Source organism: Sander vitreus, chromosome 2, assembly GCF_031162955.1.
Source record: "Sander vitreus isolate 19-12246 chromosome 2, sanVit1, whole genome shotgun sequence".
In the NCBI taxonomy this organism is placed as follows: domain Eukaryota; kingdom Metazoa; phylum Chordata; class Actinopteri; order Perciformes; family Percidae; genus Sander; species Sander vitreus.
This window is the reverse complement of record NC_135856.1, coordinates 17,456,137-17,479,317: the sequence shown is the minus strand read 5'-3', so window position 1 is coordinate 17,479,317 and position 23,181 is coordinate 17,456,137. Positions and strand designations below refer to the sequence as shown.

At 41.8% G+C, this 23,181-nt stretch overlaps 2 protein-coding genes across 4 annotated transcripts in view; both read left to right on the top strand.

Moving 5' to 3' along the window:
* mast1a (microtubule associated serine/threonine kinase 1a) overlaps positions 1-14,322 on the top strand; it is a 71,371-nt gene extending 57,049 nt beyond the window's left edge. For all 3 annotated transcript variants that reach the window (XM_078281319.1, XM_078281318.1, XM_078281320.1), the window contains 10 exons: positions 669-791; positions 942-1,051; positions 3,214-3,377; positions 6,066-6,310; positions 6,600-6,857; positions 6,945-7,177; positions 7,671-7,793; positions 8,141-8,277; positions 9,126-9,313; positions 9,605-14,322. In XM_078281319.1, the coding sequence (XP_078137445.1) occupies positions 669-791; positions 942-1,051; positions 3,214-3,377; positions 6,066-6,310; positions 6,600-6,857; positions 6,945-7,177; positions 7,671-7,793; positions 8,141-8,277; positions 9,126-9,313; positions 9,605-11,331 (3,308 nt within the window). In that variant the 3' untranslated portion in view covers positions 11,332-14,322. The remainder of the gene's footprint in view (positions 1-668; positions 792-941; positions 1,052-3,213; positions 3,378-6,065; positions 6,311-6,599; positions 6,858-6,944; positions 7,178-7,670; positions 7,794-8,140; positions 8,278-9,125; positions 9,314-9,604) is intronic.
* A 712-nt stretch (positions 14,323-15,034) lies between these two features.
* atg4da (autophagy related 4D, cysteine peptidase a) lies at positions 15,035-22,266 on the top strand. Its single transcript, XM_078281317.1, has 11 exons — positions 15,035-15,412; positions 16,499-16,766; positions 17,374-17,457; positions 17,822-17,995; positions 18,339-18,687; positions 18,816-18,880; positions 19,036-19,187; positions 19,314-19,392; positions 20,003-20,079; positions 20,352-20,471; positions 20,885-22,266. Exons 2-11 carry the CDS (start codon positions 16,550-16,552, stop codon positions 21,062-21,064), a joined length of 1,497 nt encoding a protein of 498 aa, XP_078137443.1. The 5' UTR covers positions 15,035-15,412; positions 16,499-16,549; the 3' UTR covers positions 21,065-22,266.
* Positions 22,267-23,181: the final 915 nt, after the last annotated feature.

Below are 23,181 nucleotides of genomic sequence, written 5' to 3'. Positions count from 1 at the left end.
TTGTCCAAAGAAGCATTCAGGCTCGCAAACATTATGTCAAAAGACACTAAATAAACTCAGTATTCCACAAATATGAATTTATCGGTTGGTTTATTGGTTGTGGTGGCAGGCGGCAGGCTAAACAAGGTAATCAAGGCGTCCCTCTCCCCAGAAACGTCTTCCAGCGCTTCCTAGGGGATCCCGAGTCATTCCCAAGCCAAATGAGATATATAATGTTTTAAACGTGTTCTGGGTCAACCCCGGGTTCTTCTACTAGTTTGTCAAACGTCCAAATGGTGGTTCCCCATTCCTTATCAGATGCCTGAACCACCTCAACTGACTCCTTTCGACGTGAAGGAGCAGCGGCTCTACTAGGAGCGGTCTCCTGATTACTGAGCTCCTTACCTTATCTTTTAGGGTAAGCCCATCCGCCCTCTACAGAGGGAACTCATTTAAACCAATCTTTTGGTCACTACCCAAAGCTTGTGACCAGAGAGCAAAACAGTTAGCTTTCAGTATAGCTGAAAGCCACAAAAAGCTGACGGAAACTGCAGAGTGGGGTAATAATTCTCTTTGTCACTATGAGAAACACATTTCACATACATTTAACGGTAAGCAGCTTTAAATATACAGTCTATCCATACTGTATTTTGAGTGAGGCTGACAGGTTGTGTTGTCAATGCCACCAGGCGGAGCGTTTGAGGTGAAGCAACACTCGTTCTTCACAGAGCTTGACTGGAACAGTTTGCTGAGACAGAAGGCAGAGTTCATCCCTCACCTGGAGTCAGAGGAGGACACCAGCTACTTTGATAGTAAGTTTCTTTGGATGTATGTGTAAAGTACATCAGTTACATCAATATTAGCTTTATGGGTTGTACAATAATTTTCTGACACCGTTCCAGTTAGAAATGCACTTTTTACGTTGAACTCATATATTTCATCTCCCCTCTCTCCCCTGCCAGCCCGCTCGGATCGGTATCATCACATCAATACGTACGACGAGGATGACACCAATGACGATGAGCCTGTAGAGATCAGACAGTTCTCTTCCTGTTCTCCTCGCTTCAGCAAGGTTTGACATTGTCTCTCTCTCTACCACCCGCTCCTCTTTCATTTCTCTCTTACACCATTTTCCTTTTTTTCTCACTGTGTCAATCTGCTTTATTTTGTCATCCGATACAAGTCTTAAAATTAAAAAAAAAAAAGAGTCTTAAAATTAGGTCCTATTTTCCAAAGAGCAGCACCAGGAGGCTGGACTCAGGTCCCATACCTGGAGTTTACTGTGCTTCTGTAACTGTTAGACCATTTCTTCTTATTCCTTTCGTCTCCAGTTTCTATTTTAAGCATAGCCCCACGCACCTTTAATATCAAGACCTCTCTCTACAGATGTGTGTTTAATGGCCCAGACAATCTTTAATCCTTTTTTTCTGATCCATTCTTTCTGTGGCCATATCTCTTCTAATTCTGACTCTTTCTCACAGCGTGCCAGCGTGTTCTTCCTCTCACACTTTCCTTCCCGGGTGGGATTTTCTCACCTCATACTATCATTTTTTCCACTCTCTTGGCTCTCTCCTACTTCATCCTCTCTCCCTCTCTCTCTCACTTGCTCTGTTTTTCCATCTGCCTTCCCTCTGTCTTTCACCTGGTCCATCCTCTCATGTTTGGGTTGTGAGATTGTGAAGGAGCTCTTCAGAAAATCGAAAAGTGCCTCATTGCTTAGTGCTCAATTTAAATTAATTGTGAGATGTATTTGAAGTTTCGGTCAATGGCTGTTGAGTGGCCTCCCTCAAGCAAAGCAGATGAACAAAGTTCTATACACATGTAGTTGATTCATTATACATTTATGAATGTAGAGCTACATTGATTAGTTGAGGAAAAAGGCCAGAAATGTGCAGGTTTTAGCTAGCCTAGAAATCTAGACACACCCTATCGGCAGTAAATGTAATTTGCAGCCAGGGGGTCTAGCAACTCTCCGTTGGCTTGCGAGCCGGAAAAAACAAACTCTGGCCTGGCCAATCACATGGTGTATAGAGTTGGTGGGCGGGCTTATGGCTGCTGCTGCTGGGAACAGTGGTCTTTCGAATGGGCTTTGGCCGCGACTCTGGAAGACTTGGAGTTAAGTTTTTCTTTGAGAAAAGAACAAAGAACGGCACTGAAGTAATTCTTAAAAAAGGAAGATGTGTTCAGAGTTTTGCCGACCGAATACAGCAAAAGTTTAATCTATCAACTGGCTTTGCTACCTTCTTCGTTGCTCTGCTTGGTTGTAGCGCTATCCTATTGCGTGCAGAGAGAATTTGAAAGACAACCGTTTATCCCGCCCCTCGGATTGAGCCCTGTCAATGGTGAGTTCCCAGACCCAACATCTTGATGTGGGTCTGGCTTGTCATGCTAGGTTTTAGCTGCTCCAGTTCACAAAAGGCTTTATACAACTTTTTTCATATAATGCAGTAGTACTCCCCAAGACCTGAAAACAGACTTTGATATGTAAAATTAGTGGAGTTCCCCCTTAAAGAATATGGCATTCTGCTGGAAAAACAGGTTTATAATCTAATCATTCTTAATTGTAAGACACTATAAACTCCCTTTTGGTTCCCTGTACAGCTTAGCCCATCGTATCTATGTTATTACTGTTTTTCCTTGCTTTTCTTTGCTTTTATTGTTTTCTGCATTGCATTAATATCATGAGCACTTCTAATGTCTACAATTGACTTGACTGTTTTGTGTGTGTCCAAAAAAAAAAAAAAAAAAGAAGGCCTGGGAGCCTGAAGGTTCTGCACAGTATCTTAGCTGTTCCTAGGATTTCTGGACAGATATCTCAGATGTTGTTCCTGGGATTTGCTGGAGCCATTGTCCTAGTTTGGGGGCTTCCATGATGGTTCCTCCTCTCCCCCTGACTCCTTATCATCATGTTTCTTCTGCCTGAGATATTCACTTTGCAGGTCATCACTTGCAGCCATCTTCCTGATATACTCTATCATCCCGGATAGTGGCTGTGACACTCATTAGGCCTCGGCCACCTTCCTTCCACATAGTGTATAGTCTCAGGGTGCTGGACTTCCATGCATGTCTATATTCATACATACAATACAATAACCAGATATCTGAAACAAATACAGTAAATACAAATGATTACAGCTAAGTAATATATAGCTGTAACCCCCACTCACCAGCTATATTTTTTCCAGATCTACTAACAGATCAAATGATAATGTATCTGACTGTGTCCCTCTGCAGGTGTACAGCAGCATGGAGCATCTGTCTCAGCTGGAGCAGAAAGCCACGACCTCTGTATCCCGTCGGGAGCACAAGGGCCCACGGGAGGACAAGGTGACCAAGAGAGAAAGCCTAGGCAGCTTCAGCATGAGAGACAAGAGCTGGAGGACTGGATCCCCCGAAATGTGAGTGGTGGGCATTCTTAAATGAGGGACTGTAGAGGCATGTATGTATATAAGGTGGGGTGTTCCTTATACTTAAGATATGACTGAAGGTGATTCCTTGAAGGTTTTTTCTCTTTTAGCAGCCTAGATGTCACATACCTCAGTGTGCCTGAATAACTTGGCTTTCTTTCTCACTGACGCCAATTTTGACACTTGTATAAAAAGAACTTCACACTCACTTTGAGTCAATAACAGGCAACAGCTCTCACTTCTGCAAAGTTTGGAAAGTTGGAAAGTGGAATTGGATGGCTGGTTCATATGACTCACAGAAACCCAATATGTCTCTGATGTGTCAGTTTTTTCAAGATTTGTTGATAAATATGCAAACACAGCTGCTTTTTTTCACTCAAATTCAGTGCATCATTTTCCAATTTAGATACACAAAATGATATTGTATTGATATATCAGAATATTCATATTGGATAGAAAAAAGGACCTTGCATTACCTTGCATGATGCCTTTTAGGTTTTAGCCTTCCTAAATAAAAAAAATGTACTCTCATTCTGGGATCTAGATTCATTAAACAGATTATGTTCTGTTGCTTTGCTTGTCATGCTTTGAAGCAACTCACAAAGACTTCAACCTGCTAAGTCCACACCTCATTTCTATTAACCGACACATTTCCAGTTGAGAGCATGAAGCAGAAACAGATTGCCATTACTTCTCATAACTCCATTTCACCTCAATCTTTAGGAAGCATACATCTAGATTTCAATCTCTCCACATTCACACGTAAAATAAAATCATTCATTCATATATTCTACATTTATAATGGTTAGAAAATGTGATAAGGTAAAAGTGGCTCAACATTTTTTACCTTACATATTGGATTTTTCCTCTCCCATATCCAGTACGAATTATCAGTATCTTGCCAGCTATGATTACTTTTTGGCTACAGCTCATTACATTCATTAATTTCTTTAATTAAAGGGGCCCTGTGGAGTTTTCTTGTAAACTAAGTTATTTTTTACAGTCAGTGTTTCTCACCAAAATGCACAGTGTGTGTGTCCATGAGCTCTAACAGGTGTATTGAATGTTTCATTCCTCATAAAACATTTGCAAAGCCATTGTTTACATCCAAACAGTCTTCTTCCATCCTGCCTTTTCTGGCACATTGCAGAATATCTTGGCGTGTGTTAGATTAGATTCAACTTTATTGTCACTGCACAGAGTACAGGTACTGAGACAACGAATTGGGGATCCAGGGGGTGGTGTCACCATGGTGCAGAGATCAGCAAGGTGACCGCTGAGGGGAAGATGCTGTTCCTGAACCTGATGGTGCTGAAACAGAGAGTCATGTAGTGCCTCCCAGAGGGGAGGGGGGCAAACAGTCTTTGGCTGGGGTGAGAGGTGTCCCTGACGATGCTACACGCCCTTTGCAGCCACCGCTTGCACTTGACAATGCCCAGCACAGGACCTGAGCACGCAACTGGGGATGCCATCAGGGCCAGCAGCCTTATCATTATCTCCATTTGATGATCAGTGATCAGATCAGTGGGATAGTGTGACACCATTTGCAGGAATGTGTATTGCGCCACCCCTGTGCATGTGCATGTGCAAACAAAACAGGGACCCAGTCATATAACAACTGCTCCATAGCGCTGCTAGAGAAAAAACTCCACAGGGTACCATTACATAAATAATGTGACTAATCTTTTTAGCCATGCTAGCAGCAGGGCTCTAGAGGTGGCAATGTCAGTTGATCAATCCACCACTTTGGTCTTGATTGAAATATCTTAACAACTATTGGATGGATTGCCATGCCATTATGCATGACATTCATGACAAATCATGCTGACTTTGGTGTTCTCCTGACATTTTCTAGTGCACCATGATGTTTAAAGGAATGATTTTAAGTGAAATGTCTAGACAGCTATTGGATGGTCTACGATGACATCGGTACACACATTCATGTCCCCATGATGAATTGTAAAAAGGTCATCCTTTCACTTGTCATCTAGCGCCATCATCAGGTCAAAAACATTCCCATCAGCTTCAGCTGTTGTTTTGAAACAATTTGATCATTATTGTTTTGTGGTTCCTATCCTATCATCTACTGACTTGACCTCTGTGAGTTGATTCTGAAAGCAGTTACGAGATCTCGGAGAACAAAGCGACATGGTTCTAGTTCATAATGTTCTAAAGGTTTAATGATGCACACAAGGATATACACATTTTCTAACAATCGCTCCATTCACTTACGTAGATGACGTGATGGTAGTAAAATAAGAACGAGACTCAGGATGGACAGGAAGATGTTCAGGGTTGGTTCACACAGATGAATCTTCAGTGAGGCAAACAGTGTTACAATTTATGATACAAATGAAAACAGATGACAGAGGCTTTGCTCAGAGTTCTCAGAGAATGGAATGTAACATATTTACAACAGTTGTACTTTGTTTTTAGTGCTAAATAGCAAATGTTAGCATGCTAACATCCTACATGATAAACATCAGCAAGATAGCATTGTCATTGTGAGCATGTTAGCATGCTGACATTAGCATTAAGCTCAAAGAACCACTGTGCATCAGTACAGCCTCACTGGGCTGCTAGCATGGCTGTAAACTCCTAGTTTTGTTGAATAATGGATTCTTACAGAGAATACACTGTTTGTGTTATCTTACATGTACTGCCTGTGTCCTCTTGCAGGAAGCGCCTGTCTTGTTCAGAGTCCCTCTACATGGACGGAGATGGTAGCCCTCCTCTTGGTGCTCGCCGGCGCTTCTCAGCACTGATGGATACACATCGTTTTGCCTCACCCCTAGACGGTGAGCCAGACTTCCTGTCCCGCCAGGCGCCCATCAAGGTCCGTGGAACCTCACTGGATGGAACCAGTGTCCCCTCGCCGAGCCTCCTGGAGCAGAGAAACAGTCTGAAGGAGATCAATGGAGCAGGTGTGTTTGCAGGGGGAAGTGTCTGAGGTAGTGAAAAGGTTATGAGGGTGGAGAGGGAATAGGAATGGAAATAAGTGAGAGGGCAATACGGAAAAGGACAGAGAAAGCAAGAGGAGGAGGTGAAAAAAAAGCAGCCTGTAATACCCCATTAGGTGGCTACTGCTGAGTCAGCGGGGGGCTGGACAATTCATAACTTTACTATTTTCACCTCTAAATGCTACTTTAAACTATAACTATAACTATAATACTATAATAACTATAGTTTCCACCTGACTCTACATCCTCACAGACAAATCCCCTAGACATGGAGAGACACCAGGAGTAACCACGGCCATCGCCACATTATCCCCAGGTCCTGCAGCAGCCGGTCGTGACGTGATAACTCCTTTGTATGACCCTCTGGGGGCCCGGGCCACCAATGACCTGGTCCTCCGCAGGGCGCGCCATCAGCATTTGTCTGGGGATGGAGAGAAACGCAACTCCAGACCTGGAAACAAGGTCATCAAGTCTGCCTCTGCCACAGCCCTGTCTGTCATCATACCATCAGGTTAGCAGCACAAGGAAGGAATTGAATGAAATCTTTTTGGAAATATTAGTTTCTGGCACACTAATACAGTATCACATTTCTCTCTAGTGGAGCAGCATGGCGGCTTCTCTCCGCTGGCCAGTCCCATGTCTCCCCACTCTTTCTCCTCCAACCCCTCGTCACGTGACTCTTCACCAAGCAGAGACTTCTGCCCAGCAGTCAGTGTGCTACGCTCGCCGATCACCATCCATCGCTCTGGAAAGAAGTACGGTTTTACTCTCAGGGCCATCCGGGTCTACATCGGAGACAGTGATGTCTACAGTGTCCATCACATTGTTTGGGTAAGGAACTTGTAGTAGTGTGTACTACTGGAGATGTTTTGTACTGGAGCTGAAGTCAGTGACCTCACATAAAAAAAGGAATGGCTTGTGCTGTGACTTTTGATTGTGTATTTTAAAGTTGAGGTGGCATTAAACAGGGATCAGTGAATTAAAAAAAAACAGAGCGCAAAAGAGAATGAGATTTCAGCAATATCTAAAACTGTTAAGTTGATTGATTTCAGTTTGGGGTTCAAATTTGACCAGTGGAATATGTTATTTCTCATCCCGTTGCAGTTGTTCTTTAATAAAAAACATTACTCGTATTATTAATAGCCAAAATAAAGGGAAAATAATTCATGATTTCCTCCAAGCTGACACAAATGTATTTATTTTAGGATTAACTGTTTTAAAGACTTAAACTCAGAATGTCTAGATTTAAACTCTTCACTCTGAATGTTTATATGTAATTGCCTTTGCCCTGTTATGAACTTGAATGTTTTGTGCTACTTTGCAGCATGTAGAGGACAGCGGCCCCGCCCAGGAAGCTGGCCTGTGTGCCGGTGACCTCATCACCCACGTCAACGGGGAGTCTGTCCACGGTCTGGTCCACACTGAAGTGGTAGAGCTCATCCTTAAGGTAGTCAGCAGTAGGCTTATTCATCCGTAGTTGTGCTGTATATTGGTAATATCAAAATTCCTGTGTAATTCTTCTGTTTCTGCCAATAAAAGGCCACTTAGTTGTCTATTTATAAGTTGTCAATTTCAAGGAAAGGCTATTCATGTACTTAGACAAAGTGCTTGCTGCTCCAATGTAACTCTGGTCTTAGTAGCTCTTCAGTTATTCCAAATCCACATTAACTTTGCTAATTAATTCCGTAAATTAAGGCAACATTTTCTTGGCCAGTTTTCTGTAGGTAATTAGCTTGACAGTGGATAATTGTAAGGATGAATGTAGAAATAATTTAATGTCATTGACCTGTGTAGAGTGGAAACAAGGTGACGGTGACAACCACGCCTTTTGAGAACACCTCCATTAAAGTGGGTCCTGCCCGCAAGGCCGGCTACAAGTGTAAGATGGCCCGACGAAACAAGAGGACCATGGGCAAGGACAGCCAGGACAGGTAGGAGCTTATGCACCTGCACCGCTGCAATGACAGCAATGTCTTAGATGATTGTCTCATTAATTAAAATACAATAGTAAAGGAGTTGCTTTGTTTTGTCTTACATACAGTGCAAAATGTTCAGCAACTCTGTCTTTTTGACTATCTCTTTGTTTATCTGGTGAGATTCCCAATCCATTGGGCAGTGGGTTTGCACATTTAAGCCCATTACTTTACAATTACTGCATACTTTACATTGCTAATTTTCTGAGGTTGTCACAGTTTTAGGTTGATTTCATGCATTCCAAATTAGTCATTTGCCATTAGTTTCCATTCATTTTGGTATACTAGGGAAATCAAGCAAAGTAAACATTTGACACTTGAGACTCAGCTGTTGCACAGCAACTAATTGTAAATGATCATTTTCACAACATCCTTGCTCTCTGCTGGATTTGATTTTCTAACTGCACAGCTCATGAATTTCATGCTTTTTAGTTCACTGTGATGGATTATATTGTATCTGCAAGTTGATTCTCATTGTAGCTGGACAAAATATAATATGCAAAAAATGTATGTAAAAAATATCTCCTGGCTTGCTTTGGAAAATGGTACAAATGGCAAATTCAGAGTGACCTCCAGCTCACCTGGTAGAGTGAGCGCTCCATGTAGGCTTAGTCCTTGGCAGAGGCATGGGTTCGAATCTGACCCGCAGCCCTTTCCTGTCAATCTCCAGCGGCTCTATTCTTTAAAAAAAATAAAATGGCAAAACCACTGGTATTAAAGTCAAATGTATTAACATACAATGTATTATGTCAATCCCATTTCAAATCTTACTTTCTCTTCCTGTCTTTTCTTTGTCTGTCCTGCAGTAAGAAGCGGAACTCCTTGTTCCGTAAGATCACAAAGCAGTCCAATCTGCTGCACACCAGCCGCAGCCTTTCCTCATTGAATCGCTCTCTGTCCTCCAGTGAGAGTCTTCCTGGCTCCCCAACTCACAGCTTGTCTGCCAGGTCCCCAACTAAGGGCTACCGCTCCACCCCTGAGCCCTCATACCTGGGTAGGACACTGGAAATACACAATACACATACAATTGTTCAATTCACATTAGAAAGATTTGTTTAAAAACTGCACAGAAAACAACTAGACATATTTTTAGAAAACAAAATTGGGAGTTATCCAAATTGACTTCCAAAAAACTGCATATGGCCAGGAAAGTAAGCTTTTAAAGCCAGAAATTGTACTCGCCCTAAAAGCCCAAAGTCTCGTTACTTTTACATCAAAAGTGTGTCTTTTCCTCAGGGATTCTTTATATCTTAATTGATCTTTTCTGCTCTCTGTGTTGCTTTAGGTGCTTCCTCCCAGAGCAGCTCTCCAGCCTCCAGCACTCCAAACTCACCCGCTCCCGCTCAGCATATGAGGCCCAGCTCCCTGCACGGCCTCTCCCCTAAACTCCACCGCCAGTATCGCTCTGCCCGTTGTAAGTCTGCAGGTAACATCCCCCTGTCCCCGCTCGCCCACACACCCTCCCCTACCCAGTCTTCACCTCCACCACTGCCTGGCCACACTGTGGGGAGCTCCAACACCACCCAGTCCTTTCCTGTAAAGCTCCACTCCTCGCCACCGGTGGTCCGCCCCAGGCCAAAGAGTGCTGAACCCCCGCGATCACCTCTTCTCAAAAGAGTACAGTCAGCAGAGAAGCTAGGCTCGCCTTTGACCCAATCCAGTTCTACAGGAGGGCTGGGGGGTCCGCTGAGGAAGCACAGCTTGGAGGTGCAGCACTCTGAGTACCGTAAGGATGCCTTCCTTTGTGAGCTTGGGCTCCAGAGCCTGCTGGAGACAGAAGGGGAAAATTTGCCTCCTAATCCTCCACCCCTGCCCTCATCCTCTACAAACCCAGGGGCCGGTGTCCTGAAGCCTATGAGGAGACTAGGGAGGCAGGAGTCACCGCTTAGCAGGGAAACACTGCTGGCTGGGAGGGAGAGGGAAGAGAGGGAGAGAGGAAGGGAAAGGGAGAAAGAGAGGGAGACTGATTCCGGGACAGTCTTGGAGAGATTGAGTCGGGTTGGAGCGACAGTATCCCAGTCATCCTTAACAAGAAAGTCTCATACAAGTGAGTTGCCCTTTAGCTCGCAGGCTGGCCAGAGCTCTAGACTAAGTGCAGAAACCACTAAAACTACAACTTCTAGTACACCTACCAAAACAACAGGAAGTCTAGGTGGTCCAAAGGGACTTGAAAAGATCCCCCAGAGTCCGGCAGACTTAAATTCTAAACCACAAGACCTCAAGGCAGCCAAAACTGTGTTATCTAATAGTAGAGATCCCCAGGAGCAGCTATGGGGCAGAACTGAACCAAAGCAAGAAGGTGACAACAAGAGTAGGCCTGGTTTACCTGGTGCTGCCTTCACCAAGAGCTCTGCTTCTACTCCAGATAAATCCATTGGCATCAACGCAACAGTGAAAGCAGGTCCTCTCAGCATGAACAAAACCTTTAAACCATCAGGTATGGGGGACAGCCTGAGAAAGGCTGGTTCAGAGAGCAGTGACTCGAGGACTCCAGACTTCGGCTCTAAAAGCCCCAAACTCCCAGCTCGTGTTCTCGCTCCCGTCATTCCCCCACATGGACAGCCGCTCTCGCTGGGCAAGGTGAGGCAAGGACTTGGGCCTGTCAACTGCTACCGGGGAACCCTTGACTGGGAGGATAAATGTCGTCTGGAGGTGGTGGAGGAGCATTCACCTTCCCCTTCTCCCTCCCCGACTTCTGTCACCCCCTCCCTCTGCGGACCTTCCCTCTGTAAGTCACGGCCTGTCTCCCCTGGCGACAAGACAAGCTTCGTCAGCCAGCTGACCACTGTGGCCAAAAACGTCCTTGGACCAATCAAGCTTGGCTCTCAGGAGGGGTCCAAGAGCAAGGACCAGCAGACTAAGGCAGTGGAGGAGAGACAGGGAGGCACAGCAGTAAAGTCTGACCCTCCTGCTGGAGGTCGAGTGATTGTTGGGGCTGCAGTGGTGACCCAAAGTCCTGCTGCTTCACCGCTAGAGAGGGCTGCAACAGGTAGCAACCAGTCGAAAATGTGACCCCATGAGAAATGGGACTTTAGTAAAAAAAAAAAAAAAAAGAAAAGATGCCTTTTTTGGAAGAACATTGTGACAGAAGTCAAGCACTTAAAAATAATGTACATTCCAGTTTCAGAGTATATCAAATTTTATTTATTGATTCCAATCATTGACTGACTGATTCTAACTTAAAACCAGGAGTGAAATAATCGACTGTAAAGTTGCATTATCTGTTGATTTTCTATTATAAAGTATTTAATAAGAAGACTCTTAATGTAATGTGGAACACTTCATCATATGTATATGTGTGTGGGTCTATGTGAACGCATGTCATATGGTATGTACTGTACATGTATTATAGGTACAAGAAGGTCAAAAAGTGCTTTACGGATCAAAACATGCTGAAAACTGTGTATACCAAATCCAGTCACTCTGTTTTGTCTTTCAACCAGTCCTTTGTTGTTTTACTGCTTATCCAACAAGACAGTGATAAACTGAGTCACAGTCAAATTGTAATATTTGCGTAAAACAACACAGCTGATGCTTCATCCAGCAGTTTACTGAGTTGCTGTGCACGGTCAGACAAAGCCAAAGCAGGCACTCTGTCAGTGGATGTCACGTCAAGCACTGTCTAGCATTGTCTAGCTCTGTCTGTCACAGGGGATTGTGTGTGTGTGTGTGTGTGTGTGTGTGTGTGTGTGTGTGTGTGTGTGTGTGTGTGTGTGTGTGTGCGTGCGTGCGTGCGTGCGTGCGTGTGCGTGTGTGTATGTAAAGCCACCTTGGGTCTATTTCTGGTGGTTCTTGAAGGCTGTGTCCACAGCAGAGGAAAGCGTGTGACAGAGCTCAGGGCTTATCTCCCCTTCGCAGGAGGGCTACCACAGCTCTTTTCTCCCTCTGCCTCCGACTGCAACCGGCACACAAACACATGCACACACTCACATTGCCACAGGAGGCAGCATTGTCAGCAACTTATTTTTATGCATTTAAATCCATAGCCCCGTGGTCCATAAATTGGACGTGAGTGTGGTTGCAAGTGAGTGAGTTAAGAAGTGTTGGAGTGTGGGAGAATGTGCGTGTCTTTTCAAGAGGTAATTACACTCAGCACAGTTGACTCAGCAAATGTCATGACAGAAACCAAACTGGAAATAAACAGGCAGCAGTTAGGATCCAGCAACAGTTACAGGCCTTGCTATCTGCTCTGCTACTTTATTAACAAATCACACTGGCTCAGTGAGGATATATATATGTGGATATAGTATATCAAAAAGAATTGTTAGGCACATATACAGTGAACCCTTGTGTTGTTTTGAGGCAAAACATGAAAAGCAGGCAGTCATGGATGTAGCATACTGTAATGTGTTTGTCAAAGGGCTCTATATCTAAGGTAGGGTTTGTTGTATGGGCATGGTACAGTATATCACAATGAACCTGTTGCTGTAAAAAACAAAGTTGTCTGCAGTTTATCAGAATGACTGTTAGGTTGTTAGATACTAAAAGCTAGGTAGTCAAGGTTGATTCATGTAAAGCTCACATGTTGCTATGTGACATACTGATAGAGGTGTTTGAATCAATCTCAGCAAGAGTGCTTAGAAGGACAACATGTTCACAGGAAAAACAACTAGTGCTCTTCTTCTACGGGTCGTATTCATCTCCTTAGTAGTTCATTCTCAGTAACTATCCATTGTACATAATCTTATGCAAATCATTTACAGCTGTGTGTGAGGACTGCTTTCACCATACTACTACTAGCTGATTTACGAAAGAAAGTTAGGAGTTAAAAGATTCAGTCCATCTTTGATTTGATGCGTCACTTTCTGACAGTAATTTGATTTAAATTACCTTAATTCCTTTAAGCTCTACAAATGTAAACTGATTCATCCAACAACAGCAACTTCACACAGAGGCAGAAGTTCAAAGTCAAAAAGGGTCTAAAAAGTCAGTTGGGGCAGGTTGGCAGGCTGGCAACATTGTTTTGGTTTTTATCTGTCTATGCAGAGCTACAAAGGGGGAAGCTGTTTTTTGTGATATTGGCAGATCTTTTTCAATAATATTAAAAAAAAGTTTCTTTATGCATCTTTAATGCAATATATATTTAAATATATTTAAAAGGATACTGTTAGCAATCAATCCTTGAATCTAACAATGTTTGAAGGTATAATAATGATGTTACGCCCCCCATTAGAAAGTCCCACGCACTACACGCATCAACCAGTTTTTTCTTTTATTCAGCATTGTACTCTACTGTCCTCCAGTGGTTCAAAACATCCACTGTTGAACTGGTTTCTATAAAATGTTCATTATTAATCCGCTGGAGTGAGTGTTTATGTAATGAAGCCAATACCACTAAAACACTGCAGAATGGATGTTGTTAGCCATAGGGTTACTGAATATGCATTTATGTTTCTGATGACAAAATAGTTGCAGTAGTTGTCAAATGAACATCCTTTTCTGTTGTTGTGTTCTTCACGTGACTGTTAATTATATCTTCTGGAATAGGGATTAACATTTTTAATATAATATACTGTCTTATATATTCTACTGATAGGAGGGAGTTCTTTTATATCTTGATGTAATAAATGAGTTATCAGGTCAGCTCTGAGCACCTGATTAAAAAAACTAACTGTAATGTAATCTTATACAGCTATTATGCCCACTTTCAGGCCTTTTCCCAATCAGTGGTGTCTATACTAGTGTTACATGTTTAATAATTTAATTTTCTTTTTGTGATTGACAGAGAGAGTAGAATAAATGCACTTTATTTGAAAACAAAAAGTCTTCATTTGCTGGTATTGTTTGTAAGTTACTTTGAAGAAAAAGAAAATATACTGTACACAAATATGGATTCTACAAATGAACACAGAAGTCCAAGTATAAAAAACATTCCACATTTCTTTGTTCACTGAAAGTGTATTTATTTGTACCATGGGGCATTTTTGTTTGTGATAGATGTGATTCAAATGCAGACACCTGAAGTGCAGTATGTGGAATAAAATTCTGAGATTTGTTCCAAAACTTGCTACCTCTTACTCTTTTTTTGTCTATAATCTGTAATAAAAATGCTGCAGCAACCCCTTATCTAAACACTTTTTTTGGTTACAGTAGTACAAGGACCCTTGTATTGTCCATTCTAGCATGACCTAGGGGAAAACATGAAAGAAACAAATTATAGACATTTTCACTGCTGTTTTTTCAGAGTCAGAACAAGTCAGAATCTCACATGTGAAAATGTGAAAAAAAGTTAGGATTTTTTTTTAAATCTGTCTACATACAATATTTTCATTTAACATTTATTTTAAATATTGGACAAATAAATGTAGCCCCAGTAATTGATATTACAAATCATACATATATCTATACAAATGCATATGATTAATCTATTTTTCATATGGTTCAGCGTCTCCCATCTGATAGGATTTTTGCTTTTAGATGTTTTATTACAGATAGTGTATGAAACCCATGATAAAATAGTCATAAATTCTGTCATTGTGTTACTTACGGATGGAATTATAGTGAAAGTACATTATTCCCCTTTTTGCTGGGGACCCCTTGGAACTCCCTCAATGACCCCTGGGGGTCCCAAAACCCCAGGTTAGGATCTTGCCATATCTGACCTAGGCTACAAAACTGTAGTTGGTAGCACACTGCTAATGTCTGTTACTCGGATATTGTCCAATAAGCTTTCTCACAGTGATTACTTCAACCAATGGAGTTATGTCAGGAAAGGACAACAGGAAGTAAATGTCCGCTGATGTCAAAGGGAGACGCTAAAGCGGTGGCTGTTCAGGGCAAACGCCGCTATGTACTGGATTTTCTTCACCACAGTGTGTACAAATTAGCTTGTTTGTTGAATGAAGAAACGCCTACCGTACTGGTAGCAGCTTTTAAAAAGTCATTTATATCTTTGGCTAGTCCGGCTTGAATGCTATGCAGCTAACACCGGGGGCTAACGCTAGTCTCTTCAAATGCTAACGCTTTAGCAAGCTAGTAACGTTACATTACGTTGATCTGTGAAGGCTGCATTCGTGAATGTAGAGTGGGGAAATCGCTGAAATGAGCCACAACACTACAAGGCATCGACCATCTTAACCGGCTTTTACAGCAGGTAAGTTACGTGTTAGCTAACGTTAAGTTAGTAAATCTTTAATTGTAGGTGAATTAGCTAACGTAATGTTTAAAGGAGGCGCAACGTCATGGCGGTCACTTGATTATTAGGCATGGATGTTGTGCTAGAAGAAAATCTAGTTTATTATATTGCATTGACGTCGCGGGGCCAAACAAATTACGTTATATATATTTAACTGTGAGGTTGTTGACCATAAAGTAAGTTCCTCACGCTCACATTGTCGTGACAGATAGATTTCTGTTTTGTGGCAAGTAATTAACAGCTTGATCTAATGAGGAGTTATGTCAGCCACCAAAATCAGATGACTTTCACAGTCGCTGAAAATCCCCGACATACCGGGAAACAATTGTTGTCAAATGATAATCACATGACGACTTTTTCACATAAATGTTACCATCCGTGCTTTCAGTGACTACACGCCTTACCACTGTTCCCTGTTGAAACTACTTCTCATCAGTTTCAGGGCAGGGTGGAAAAGTAACTGGTACTTGCCATTTTGTGTTGTGCATTATGAAATCAATAGTTGAAGACACATGACTTAGGTTTACACTGACAACGTTGTATTTACAGTATTTATGTTTCAGGAACTAGGTAGCCATTGGTCTACAGACTGGTTGTTGTGCCATTTTCCTTTACAGTATGTTGTTTTTAGAGTATGACACTTGGAAATGTAGTTTGACAAAAAAATAACCTAGACCAGCTTTTTTTGAAGCTATCAACTGGGGGTGCAAGTAACAATTATCTTCGTTTATTGATCAATTTGCAGAGGATTCATCTGCCTCAGAGAGCTTTGCAATATATATAAAGCCACTATAAAACCTTTAACAGGGAGAAAAATGAAGATTAACAGAGAAGGATCCCTCTTCCAGGATTGACAGATGTGTAATATGTTCTAGTAGACAAATGTAGAAAGGGTAAAATGATGATGTAGACAAACGTATAGCCAATATTAAGTAAAAAAAGTACAAATGCATATTATTGAGAATAAATGTTAAGTGTAAGAGTTTCAGGCACAGTGTATAAAAAGTGTTGTCAATAATTTACCTCATTTTCTGTCCCCGTCAGTTCTGTGTTGCAATGAGGAGCACCAGAGTTCAGCTCTGAGGGCTCAGAGGCATGAACACCGTTTCGCCCAGCGCAGTACAGTACGTAGGGGGAGGAATGCAGGATGAGCTGGTGGAGAGCCGGAGGCAACAGCCTCTGGAGCAGCAGGGCAGCTTTGGTCTTAGGCTGCCACAGACACCAGATCCCGACAGAGAGGCAACCGGAGAGCCCGACGAAATGGACAAACTGAAAGCCAAACTGATGTCAGCATGGAACAATGTCAAATATGGTTTGTACTTACTATAGTCTTGAAGGAAGAGTGTGTGCGTGCCTCTGTCTGGTTCTATATGCTTGTGATATTATTTATTTATTATATTTAAAGCTTTAGTGCGTAACCTTTTGGTATTAATGAACGTCGTTACATTCAAGCCATTGCCAAATGAGTTGATACAAAGCTAATTAAGACTATCGGCTCCACAAAACTCTCTCTGTATTTCTCAGTATGGCTATGCTCAGAAGATTGTCGTCCGGTGACTTTCGCACACAGAAACTTGAGTGAAGATAATTACCTCTTCTGAAGAGTCCATCATGTTTTTTTAATCCTCTGTGTCCTCCTTGGCTACTAGCAACTGCGTGGAGGAGGGGGGGGTTCTTTCGTGGAGGGCTTGTATCATGTTGACGCGCCAACAGTTTTGTTGTCTTTACTTAGAATTCCTCATGGGGGTGGTAGAAACTATGCACTATAGCTTTAATATATGTATGCATGTTTTTGTATTAATATATTTGATTAAGTCTGGTTAAAAATGTGTCAAAACATGACATCTGACAAAGCTTAATTCAGCTCTCCTGATTGGCTACTTTGGCAACTTCCATTTTCCCTGCTCCTCTTTCTGTAGGTTGGACTGTTAAGTCTAAAACCTCCTTCAATAAGATGTCGCCAGTCACTCTCCTGGGTCACTCCTATTTGCTCAACAGTGAAGGTAAGCTGTGAATAAACAAATGTATCTTAAAAATGTCAGGGTTGATCACTTTTTTTTTTTTTTATCAAAAGTGCCTGTCAGAAGATGCAGTGTTTATTTTCTAGAAAGAGACTCCAGGTGTTGTAGTGATGTTTTGGTTAACCACAATGTGGTAAAGTCTTTTCCTTTGAAAAGTTGCTGGGTTTACATCTGAGAACATAAAGCAGTTGACCCAAAAAAAAAAACAACTCACTTTTATTTCACAGACATGTCAGCATGATCTTTCTCATTTTAGATAAACTTCAGAAGCAGTTTCAATCAACCTAGTGTAAGAGTTATCTTTCTTTTTCTCTGTCTCGTCCTCCACCCTTTCACCTCCTCTCAGACGAGGTGGAGCGGTTTCGTTTGGCTTTTGTGTCCAGGATTTGGCTGACCTACAGGAGGGAGTTCCCTCAGCTGGAGGGCTCCACCTGGACCACCGACTGTGGTTGGGGCTGTATGCTGCGCAGTGGCCAGATGCTGCTGGCGCAGGGGCTCCTAGTCCATTTGATGCCCAGAGGTTTGTTTCTCTGACAGTTATACACAGTTTTACTTTCACCCACAGAAAATATAGGTACATTTTCTTCGCAGGAGCACTATGTGTAAGCCAATCGGGAACTTTTTAAAGGCTAGCTAATCTAGTTTTTTTTCAGTGCTCTATTGTATTGCCAGACAAATGATCGAGTACAATTTTTGAATGAAATATTTCTGAGAGGGACCTTCTCTTCTTTATATGGATACATGCTGATTAGTATGGCATTCAAAAGATGTATAATAAAACTGAAGAAATTTAATAAAAAACATCCCCAGATCTTTAGCCTGACTGTACTTGGCTAAAGTGCAAGCCTTTTTGTATTCTGTAGATTGGGCTTGGCCAGATGCTCAGCAGCTAACCGATGTGGACTTTGAGGTGTTCAGACCGCGTTCCCCAGCCCGGGCTGGCGGGGTCCCCATCCCCTCCTTTGGCTCTCCACGGGGATCCAACACCCCCGAAAAGTCCCTGAGTGATCAGGCACCCAAATGCAGCCAGAAGCAAAGACCTGAGTCTGTAAGGGACAGGCAGGTAGAGCCTATCCATCACAAGCTGGTCACCTGGTTCGGGGATCAGCCCCCAGCACCCTTTGGGCTTCACCAGCTGGTGGAAATCGGCAAGAGTTCAGGGAAGAAGGCTGGTGACTGGTATGGCCCCTCTATTGTGGCACACATACTAAGGTAAGGGTGTTGGAAGAAACTTTTTTTTTTTTTTTTTTACAAGCAATAATTTACTATTTTCGTAAATGATTAACATAATTGACACACTTTTTTTTTTTTTTTTTTTTTTTTTTCTTTTTTGCTTCCAGGAAAGCGGTAGCCAAAACCTCTGTGCTTCACAACCTGGCTGTATATGTGGCTCAGGATTGTACAGGTGAGATTTACATTTACTGTTGAATTTAATAATTACCCATTTGTGAGAGTCCAGTTCAGAGGTATCAGTAGGTGTATTGCTTTGCTCCAATATGTATTCCTTTGGAAATATCTAAATACGTCTTTTTTTTCTCATCATGTTTCTTTGCACTGCAGTGTACAAAGAGGATGTGGTGCATCTATGTGACCTGTCACTAAGCCAGACTCCCCCTGATCCGTCCAGCCAAGCCTGGAAGTCTGTCATCATACTGGTGCCTGTACGGCTGGGAGGGGAGGCCCTCAACCCGTCCTACATCGAATGTGTCAAGGTCTGGACTCCCTCCCCCCCCAAATCCATTAACCCCTCTGAGAGTGATGTTTCCTAAATAATGGTGTTGCTGAACTTAAGTTCTCTCTCTCCTATCTCTTAACTCGTATTGAAAATTCATTTCCAGAACATCTTAAAGTTGGATTGTTGTATTGGAATCATCGGAGGCAAACCGAAGCATTCACTTTACTTCATTGGCTTCCAAGGTGAGAACTTGAAAAGCAATCAAGGGATTTAAGAACAATATCCTTACTCAGAGGAAGGACCTGATGGATACAGCTTGCAAGAGGCAGGATCATAGAGAAGCCAATGTTTTTGGCCATATCTGCCTCAGAACAATCTGTGCTCATGTTGCACTCCTTTCACTGCCTCCCTTTAATCTTGTCTAATGTTGTGTACAGTCAGAAGGAAAGTCTGTGACAAGCTTAGATCATGTCAACCAAGCAACCAACACTTCCCAAAATAAACCTCTCACTAATCATTGATTCCCCGAACTGGAACCATGATTCTGAAAATCATTAATAAGACCCACAATAGAAGAAGTGAGCAGTTGTTGCAGAAAAACAGATTAATAATTTTTTTTTTAATACAGTAGTAGATTTTATTTTTTTTGGTGGTAGCATCTTAACGATTTTTAAAGGAAACTGCAGTATATGGCACTTGGTATTAGCATCACTACTCGACCATGGGAGTTGCAGCTTGGGTTAGTGGGAAGAAGATCTTAGAATACGGAAACGGCACTTTGCAGGTGGTGATTTTACACTTTTTATACAGTGTTTCAATTCCTCTTCCTGGCTTCTCCTTCCTGTCTGTTAGATGAGCAGCTGCTATATCTGGACCCTCACTACTCCCAGCCTGTGGTAGATTTCTCACAAGTCAACTTTTCACTGGAGGTTGGTTGCACTGTCTTCATCTCTCTTTACATGTTTTGTCACTATCTCTCTCCCCTCCTCTCCTCCGTCTGTCTGGCTTTGTCTTTTTTTTTTTTTTTTTTTTTTTTTTTTTTTTTTTTTTTTTTAATATCAGATCATGTTGGACTTGGACCATGTGACTTTCATGATCAATAGTGCTTTGACTGTACAGACCATTGAAGATGGCATGTCCTGTCATGAACATTTATTGACCTGTTATTGTATGGCCTCTGTCTCCTTCTGTCCCTCTCTAGTCATTCCACTGTAACTCTCCCAAGAAGATGCCCTTCAACCGTATGGATCCCAGCTGTACCATCGGCTTTTATGCCAAGAACAAGAAGGACTTTGAGTCTCTATGTTCTGCTGTTAGTGTGGTGAGTTTTTACACCCTCATGCCACTATCTGACTCTAAATTTAAAAGCATTTAATAACAGGAGGGAGCATAAGATTTAACTTCCTAACTCCCTTGATCTAAATATTGTGAACCCGTCCTTTAACAAAGAGATTAACCAAAAATGCTACAAACCCCTTCTATACACATGTAGCTGTCAGGCTGGAACCAATCTAGAGAGAGAGAGAATTTGAAGACATCAATGTAATAGACTGATTCATCCATAATGAAAATAATCATTGGTAACAGCTTCAGTTTAATTTTGGCTGACAAACCATGTAAAATAACTTTATTTAATAGATATTCATGTGCTCTCTTAACATGACATTTTCTCAATCAGTACATTCTGTAGCATTCTAGGACGTTTTGTTGACTTGATCTTGTTTTTCTTGCCAGGCCCTGTCATCAACGAAGGAGAAGTACCCCATCTTTACCTTCGTAGAGGGCCAGGGTCAGGATTATGGACTTGAGGGTAACTGCAGCAATCACAGTGGACCTGCAGCCCACATTCTGCCCCCCGGCAAACTGGGGAGGAGTAACAACAGAAGAATCAGTGACGAGTTTGTCTTCCTGTAAGGCCCCAAGGAGGATGCTCTCTTAGCTCTCACCAGTAGGGGACAGAGAAGGACACCTCATTTTCCTTTCAAAGGGAAGGACATGATTCTGCTGATGGTGCAGCTGCAAGGTGGATGAGACGCTTTTGTGCTTTATCGCTTTTTAATGGTCAACGGAAATAAAAACCGTGTGGCTCCTGTCATCCCCTTTTTGTGTGGATGGTGGTATAATAAGCTAACAGGCATTCATTGGTACAGTCTGGAGCATTATTTTACTAGGCAAAGGCACCATTTCAAAATGAATCATGGTTGGAAATGTTTCAAGTACTTGAAGAATTCTTGATTTTCTTTATCATACCCTCAAAAAACCTCAAAGTCGATCATGTGTGAGTAAAATCAAGCGCTTAAAAGTACTCCAAATACACTCAATTACTGTCTTCCTCCTGGTCTGAACTGGAAAGGAAGGTGATGTGTGGTCTACATGATATTTAATTAGCTCACTGATCAGTTAAGGGGGGTGGTGCCTGATGCTGTTCTTGACTTGTATGATCTGCTGAACATTTTCATTCTTTAAATTTTATTTATCGGGTTTATGAATGTGTGTGTGAGAGCGAGTGTGGGGTTAGTGTATGTTATTACAATTTCTTAAATAAGTGTACTGATGTATTTAGGAGTCTGCCACATTGAATTTCACAGAGGTTTCAAATTCTTCCAAGAGCATCTTGAACAGATGTAAATTCATTCTAGTGTTGCAGTCTGGTCCGACTATCACACAGATGCCCAGGTTCTCGATCTTCCACATGCTTTGTCGCTCCATTATTGATCATAAAGAATATGAAACACTCCCAGAAATCTGATCTTTCAATGCTCCTGAAGAGTTACTCAAGCTCCCAGGTTAAAGAAGGCTCAGTTGGAGATGCATGTGTTTCTTTACCTGGTAAACTGTGGCTTGTCCCATTTAAGCAGGATTATAAAGTTATCTGGATACATTTTGCAAATTAAAACCCAGAACTTTTTACATAAGTTTAAGTTCTAGGTTTTACTTGGCAAAGTTAAACGATCAATAAAACCGACCCAATCTGAACAGAATTTTTGCCTTCAAGCTTTTGTTGCAATGTAATTTGTGTTTACTCTGTCCCTTTTCTACATGAAGGCTACTACTGCAGGATGCACTACTACTGTTTGGTTTGTTGTCCTGATTAAACTTCAAACACTGGAATCACATTTTACTGGTATCTCATACTCTATAGATTAGCAGTTTAAGGAGATGCACGCTGTTTTTTTCTTACCTGATCACTGCTGTAGGAGCACCGACTATTCTCAGACAAAGTGCCATGTGTGTCTTCAAAATGTGTCTTTAAAATCTGTTTTGCAATTAACTCCTGTTTTAAATTGAAACTAGTCTTCCACTATTCAACTTTTAAAGCTAACATGTTTTGTGATCTGGTTTCATGTTGGTTCACTTTAAACTCAACTAGGGAAGTCAAATCTGTAACTTTGGCAGAAAGGCATTATAAGTAAATACACAGGTATATGCTTATAATTCCTATTTGTCAGTGATGACCATCTGACATTGTTTTTATTAATCACAGTGGTGGTAAATCGACGGTGCTGTGGTAAATGCCATTCAGTGGTTAAACATGGTTTAGGTGCTCTACATGGGTTTATTAGTTTGTTAGAACAAAAGGGGTTGGATTGAATTAACCCTTTTTCATTTCAGTCCCTTTACAAAAGAAGTATTCTTCAAAATGCACTAAAAATAAACTGGCATAAAATGATGATGATGCATGCATAAATTCCAAAAAGTACATCAAACGCCCCAAATGTCAAAAGACTTAATTCTCCTGTAATGCAATGCAATGATGTTACATTGTGAGAGCAAATCTGCTGTGTATGGTAAATGTTACACAGGAGTTGTAGTAACAAATGCTGCTGTAGTTATAGATGCAGTTTATTTTTAGATGTTTTAAAAGTCCATCAGCACTGCAGTTTGTCATTTCAAAGAAACAATGTGTTTATTTGTGGAGCATCTTATGTGTGGGAATTTCAGTAGAAGCTCATCTTTTGTAGGTAGCATGTTTGTTTATTTTAATTCAATGAGAATCATCCAGAAAACCCATGGGTTCATGCTGCATTTAG

Bases quoted from the DNA above. Each gene is read 5' to 3' on its own strand.
- atg4da (XM_078281317.1), top strand. From the start codon at position 16,550: ATGAACACCGTTTCGCCCAGCGCAGTACAGTACGTAGGGGGAGGAATG. The intron at 17,458-17,821 runs GTAAGCTGTGAA...ACCTCCTCTCAG, and splicing joins CTATTTGCTCAACAGTGAAG to ACGAGGTGGAGCGGTTTCGT. The intron at 20,472-20,884 runs GTGAGTTTTTAC...TTTTCTTGCCAG, and splicing joins TATGTTCTGCTGTTAGTGTG to GCCCTGTCATCAACGAAGGA.